Below are 6,971 nucleotides of genomic sequence, written 5' to 3'. Positions count from 1 at the left end.
GAGGGATTCATTTATAGAAACAAATTTCCACAACTAGATTTTCGTGAATTCGCCTACTGCTAATATTCCTTCTTTGTTTTATTTTATTAAAATAATTTCTTACTAATTAATTTCTTTTACGATATGCCATAAAATTGATTTGTGATGTATAGAGTGGAGAGATTCTGGCTAATTAAGCTTCGCGAATTCCTAAGATATCCTAATTTTTGTGGAGTTAAGAATTCAGCTAGCCAAACTAAAATCAATGCTCAGTTTCTAGTATATTATTAATGCAATATTTTTGTTTCATGCGAAAATATATCGCAGTTCTTGTAACTATTCCTATATATTTAACAATAGTTTTAAATATTTTTTTTGTAAAACATTACAAAACTCTAATCTACATACATAGTTTCAAAAAAATGCTAAAAAAGTTGTCCAAAATTTTTAAAATTAAAGAACAAAATCAACGATTTTTATTTTTTATTTTTTAATAAAAATGGCTTTAACTTTCTTCAGAGTCTTTTTGCCACAACGTGTAATCTTCCTATTCGTATTTGGTTCAACTAATTGCCAACGTTGGCTGGTCATTCAGTGTACGTCTATCACCAACTTTACCGTTCATGCAATTAAAATCTTAAAGCCGCATTCCATGGTACTTTGCAAATGCCTTGCACAGGCAAAAGGCCAGAAAGATTGCAAACAGATGTACAATACCAACGCCCAACAGCACGCCAATAATTATTTCGCGGTGGGAAATGATCCAGTCGGTGAACACTTCATAGCAGCCCTGCGGAAGAAAAGAATGCAGTAGCAAATATTAAATGAATAATTTATGTACGTTAGGGTGAGCTATTTTTTTCCGACTATACGCGTATAGCACAGAAGGATTCTTCGTGTAGTTCTAAGCAAATTTTCTGAAGAGGCCATGGAACTAAAATCAATCTAAATAGGTTTCGTAGAAAATGTGAAAATTTTCAGTGTTGCGCCCTCTGGTGGAAGTTTTAAGAAAAAGTTAAGTGAAAAAATGGATTCCTCATACCAAAAACCCCCTTTCAGCATGTTTTATACAAATTAAAGCACTTCCTTACGACACTACAGCAAAATGCTATGAAACCTACTTTCGAAATTTAGCAAACCCCAAATTAATTTTAGACCCATAGTTTCTTTGGCAAATTTGCTTAAAATTATTATACGTTAATTCTTTTGTGCTATACGCGTGTAGTCGAAAAAATCTCCCACACAAATTGACCCGCCCTAATGTATATATGTAATAATTTTGTGATTTTTTTCGCATTTCAAGTGCACCTCAACTAACCTTCTTGTAGAAGCTATTGCTTTCGCTGGGATTTGTCACACAATCATCGTCACGTGGCAGTAATTGGCTCACATCCTTCAGCATGCAACAGGCATCGGGTAGCGTACGATTACCCTTGTTGCTGAGCCACGAGAGTGAGGCGTCAAAGTCGCGGTAGTCATTCACGCCACAGCAGCTCATTTGACTCATCAGTTGATTCCACATCAATGTAACGGCATCCATGTTATCGTTGGTGGAGTAATAATCGGTAATGGTGGATTGTAGGAAAGTCTTTGTCTCAGCACGCGCCTAAGTGAAGTTAAAAATAATTATTTTATTTAAAGGAATTACTGTTACTGAATAATTAAAACAAAAGAATGTACCTTCTCTTTGTAAAAAGCGCCCAGTCCACAGGCTACAATTTCAGCAATTAGCAGCATAATCATAAAGACGCCATACTGTAAAGAAATAAGGAAAGTAAAGAGGAAATATTTTTAGAATAGTCTGTTGGTTACGTATACGCCAAGGCGCGCTGTGATTAAAAGTGACTTGAGTTGCAAAACTTGTGAGCAATGGTTTACATAATAATAATAAAATACTCCGGCAGGATAATAATAATTTTTTAAATATGTACTACTTAAGTCACGAAAATAAATAGAGTGTCTGTCCAACATTTTATGTGCCTCGGTGACCAATTAGGCCAAACCGGCAACAGACGCGTTTTTATGCTTGAATTAAGTCTCAAGCAAAGTGCACCAAATTAAGTTTTTGTGTAAGCATTGAAATCTTCAAGAAAGCAATTACCTTTATACTTCCTCTTTGTACTTGGTTTGTCACAAAAATATGCCACCAGCCGAGGAAACTTTAAGCACTTTACAATGCGAGGTTGTTGTACGGAAATTGCTTGACTGTTGGTGATAGCTGTGCAATAATTTTTTACATGATTTCGCAGATTTAAAGGCATAAAATGATGTGTATTTACTCCTTTTTTAGGAGATTGAGATTGAGAAAATGCGTCGAAATCCGTTAAAGTGGGCGAAAAAGCACCAAAAGTAGACCACTTTTACATAAGTGGGTTTTTCGATGGAAGCAAAATAAAAGATGGTTCCGTGCGCAGAAGTGGAAAACTTTTGACTGTCATTCACCTGGGAGTGGCCAGAAGCAATTCTTGTGCGTACGGTTCAGATCGCAGCTCACAACGTCCGGATATTTATATCCACTTATCCTATGGGTAGCAACCAAACACCCGTTTGGGAGCGAGCTAAAGTGAGAAGGCGTAAAACTTCGCGTGCGCTGGGTTTGGATCCCTGGGTATGTACCTGGAATATCCGGACCCTTAATGGGGAAGGTGCCTCTGCCCGGCTGGTTGATGTCATCGGGAAGACAAAGGCTGACATCACCGCCATCCAAGAAATGCGATGGACGGGGCAAGGAGAAGTAAGTGTAAAGCCTTGCGACGTTTCCTACAGTTGCCACGTAAAGGAGAGCAAATTTTTTTATTAAATTCGTGGTAGGAGAGAGACTTCGTTGCCAAGTACTGCCGTTCACCCCGGTGGCGCTCATCTGCGCCCATGCCCCGACGGAAGAGAAGGACGAGGCGTCCAAGGATATCTTCTATGAGCGCTTAGAGCGTACATATGAGCGCTGCCCCCGACACGATGTCAAAATCGTGCTTGGCGATTTTAATGCCAAGGTGGGCAAGGAAGGGATCTTTGGCGCCACTGTCGGAAAATTCAGCCTCCACGACGAAACGTCCAATAACGGACTGAGGCTGATAGACTTCGCCGGGGCCCGAAACATGGTAATATGTAGTAGTAGGTTCCAGCATAAGAACATCCACCAAGCTACATGGCTGCCTCCAGATCGGAAAAACGAGTAACCAAATCGACCACGTCGTGATAGACGGAAGGCATGCTTCTAGCCTTTTAGACGTACGTACACCAAGATACGCACCCGCCTCTGCGCAGCAAAAAATGTGCGCCCAACAATGCAAGGAAAGCTTAACGTCGAAAAGCTGCAATCACAATAGACGGTATAGTTGTCAAACTATCGATGGCACTATCGATAGTATCGATAGTATCGATAGTTTCAATTGTTTTAGACTATCAATACTCATTGATAGTTTTTTCTTATACTATCAAAAATATCGATAGTTTAGTAGGACTATCGATCATCTCTCCCAATTTTTTTGAAATTATAAATACATATGTTAATCGTAAATCCCGTTTTGTTTGTATAACTTGTGTTTGTTTTTGAACTTTCTAAAAAGAGAAGTATTTTGGCTAAGCAGTTACTTAATTTTGAATGATTATAACTTTTATAAGATAATATTTATTTACCTATGATTCTGTAAAAATAAAGCAACCTAACTGATTTAGCGCTATCGATAGTGCCATCGATAGTTTTGTTTTTTTCGAGACTATCGTGAATATTGATAGTTTTTCTGAAAACTATCAAAACTATCGATGGTGTGACTATCGATAGTTTGACACCTCTAATAGACGGCCAATTTATTCGCCACTCGACTCACACACCTGCTCTCTGAGAGCACTCTTCAACAATCCGACATAAGCGAGCAGTGGAACCACATTTCCCGATCATTAGGTACCGCCGCCGAAAAATTAGTTGGAATTCAGCGAGCCCGAAAGAACAACTGGTACGATGAGGAATGTCAAGAAGCCGCAGAGAAAAAACACGCCGCCTATAGGGCTACGTTGCGATCGGGCGCAACGCGAGCCATGTGGGACCGTTATAGGGAACTGAAGAAGGAAGCGAGACGCAATAAGAAGAGAGGGGCCGAAATACGTGAGTGCGAAGAGCTTGAAATGCTGGCCGACAGGAAGAATGCCCAAAAATTTTACCAGAGAGTTAGGCGACTTACGGAAGGTTTCAAGACCATGGCGTACTCCTGTAAAAACAACAATGGCGACCTAGTAACCGATGTTCAGAGCGTACTTAAATTATGGAGGGAACACTTTTTCGCCCCGCTGAATGGTAGCAGCGCTGAAATTAGTGGGCGAACCCGAGCCCCCATTCGATGACGATGCAGTCGATGTTCCACCGCCTGACTATGCCGAGGTACGAATAGCGATAGCGCGCTTGAAAAACAACACAGTTGCTGGAGCTGACAGCCTGCCAGCTGAGCTATTCAAGTACGGTAGCGAGGAGTTTATATGCACGCATCAGCTCGTATGCAGAATATGTTCGGATGAACACATGCTCGACAACTGGAATTTAAATGTGCTCTGCCCAATAAACAAGAAAGGCGATCCCGCCATTCGCGCCAACTACTGCAGAATCAGCCTTCTAAGCATAGGTTATAAGGTCTTATCGACTCTATTGTGCGAAAGACTGAAGCCCACCGTCAACGAACTGAGTGGACCTTATCAGTGTGGCTTTAGGCCTGGCAAATCCATAATAGCCAAATCTTGGAAAAGACCCGAGAGAATTGGATCGGAACAGACCATCTATTTGTCGATTTCAAAGCAGCACGTGGCGTGTGCCGACGACATCGATATTATCTGTAAAAACAAGGGCTACGTCTGTTCTGAGAATTGAATTGAGAAGTGAAGTCCTCTCTCGTCGTACAAAGATCACACTCTATAAGTCACGCATCATGCCTGTGCTGGTGTATGGCGCGGAGGCATGACAATGACAACATCCGATGAGGCGGCTCTTGGGGTTTTCGAGAGAAAGATTCTGCGAAAGATTTACGGACCATTACGCGTTGGCGATGGCGAATACCGCAGACGATTTAACGATGAGCTGTATAAGCTTTACAACGATATAGACATAGTGCAGCGAATTAAAATTCAGTCGCTCCGCTGGCTTGGCCATGTCGTTCGAATGGACAGAAACGCTCCTGCTCTGGAAAATATTCAACGCGGGCCGCGATGCTGGTAACAGAAGGAAGGCCTCCTCTGCGTGGGAAAGACCAGGTGGAGAAGGACTTGGCTTCACTTGGTATTTCCGATTGGCGTCAGTTAGCACAGACGAGAAATGACTGGCGTGCTGTTTTGAACTCGGCCAAAATCGCTTAGGCGGTTACAGCGCTAATAAAGAAGAAGAATAATGTTGAAACACTCATCAAACTGTCATCTACATTTTTAGGTTGCCTTAGAGCACGCACAGAGCAGAAATATATTCAAATGTTTGGTATTGCTTGGATTTGGATGCCGCTCGGACCCGGAATAGAACTTTGGTGCTGCTGGGTGATAGCGCGCACCTCTAACCGCTCGACCAAGGCGGTAGCGCCTAGTTCGGGTTTTTCCCTCATAAAATTGTATTTAACTTAATACAGATAATAAATCACTAAACATGAATTTCTAAGTAAATATTAAGCATTCTGTAGCTTTATAGCGTTTTTTTCTTATATGAGACATTTTTTCCCAGATGCCAAAGATAAATTTTAAAAGGAAAGTAAATTCCATAAACATCCTCAAAAGTGTAATAGGTGATTAGATACAAACAAACACTGATAAGAATTTAATCGTAGCTTTACCCACTATGATGTGGAGATACATATTAGGAATGTTAATCCCGGGATCTCGGCCTTTTTTGGGTTGCGAACATCCCGCAAATAATCCCGGGATATTCGGGATTTATAACTTGCACTGATGACAATGATAGAAACTCCTTTTCTCGACGAGTATTGACTATGTTTATTTTTTTATTTAATAATTAGTATTTTTTATAAATGTCTAGCTCAATATACATATAGCACCGTGCGAAAGTAAATTTTACAAAAAAAAATCAAAATATTCCTGAAACCATGGGCCAAATATAGTAAAATTCCGTTTTAATTTTTTCACTCTGACGTCAGTAATTCAAAAATGATTACAAAAATTCAGTGAAATGTGCTTAGAGAAAGAGTATACCAAAGAGGTACCAAATTAGAGACAAAATTCTGTAAAATTTAAACAGATTAAATTTTTTGGTGCATAAGCACGGGTAAGTATTGAAAACGCCCTTTTAAAATGTTAGCCGTGAAATTTCGCAATATTTGTTTTTGGAAAAATTATATGTTAAGGACTTACAAAAACGCGGTAACATCTTCGAATTTTGTCCATATCAGCTTAAAAAATTACATATTCGTCCTTGTGAATCCAAAAATTTTAATTTTTTATTAAATCTTAAGAAATTTCCTCTTTTATTTGGTACCCATATCTGCCTTGAATTTTTTAAAAAATTTTTGGAATTAATCATATCTTTAAAATTACAAAGTCCTTTAAAATAAACGCTGAAGTCAGATAGAAAAAATAAAATCGCCAATTTAAATAAAAAATTAGGTTTCAAACCCATTCTTTTTTTATTTATTTTATGGTAAGAGAGCTTCTTAAACAATATGGAAGCAATTTTTTCGATTTAAGTTGTTGAAAAGTAATGAATATCCGAATCCCGGGACTGTGATAACAACATCTCGAAAATCCCGGGATCGTAAAAAGCCAAAAAAATAACATCTCTAATACATACATATGCCTGTAGAGTCAGTGGTTTGTAGGGGCTGTTAAAAAGCGCTGTTGAACTTTTGTCAATTCACAGTCGCTGGTCCGTAGACTAACTTATTCGATTCCTTAATTTGCAGCGCGGCATATACCGTTGTAATACAAAATGTTAGGTTTATGCACAAATTCCGAAGGCGTTTTCAAATTCGAATATCGAAAACAGTTGCTGGCATCAGTGTGCAGTAAGATAT

General features: G+C 39.3%; 1 protein-coding gene across 2 annotated transcripts in view; it reads right to left on the bottom strand.

The window, feature by feature from the left end:
* Window positions 1-502: 502 nt before the first annotated feature.
* LOC118747298 (tetraspanin-18) overlaps window positions 503-6,971 on the bottom strand; it is an 86,460-nt gene continuing 79,991 nt past the window's right edge. Inside the window, exons 4-6 of one of the 2 annotated variants that reach the window (XM_036481304.1) lie at window positions 1,660-1,734; window positions 1,298-1,585; window positions 503-769 (exon numbers count right to left, since the gene is read on the bottom strand). In XM_036481304.1, the coding sequence (XP_036337197.1) occupies window positions 617-769; window positions 1,298-1,585; window positions 1,660-1,734 (516 nt within the window). In that variant the 3' untranslated portion in view covers window positions 503-616. The remainder of the gene's footprint in view (window positions 770-1,297; window positions 1,586-1,659; window positions 1,735-6,971) is intronic. The other variant, XM_036481303.1, reaches the window with a different exon arrangement.

This window comes from Rhagoletis pomonella, unplaced genomic scaffold, assembly GCF_013731165.1.
Source record: "Rhagoletis pomonella isolate Grant_MI unplaced genomic scaffold, Rhpom_1.0 Rhpom_scaffold_00011, whole genome shotgun sequence".
Classification (NCBI taxonomy): Eukaryota; Metazoa; Arthropoda; class Insecta; order Diptera; family Tephritidae; genus Rhagoletis; species Rhagoletis pomonella.
This window is presented reverse-complemented; position numbering and strand designations above follow the sequence as displayed.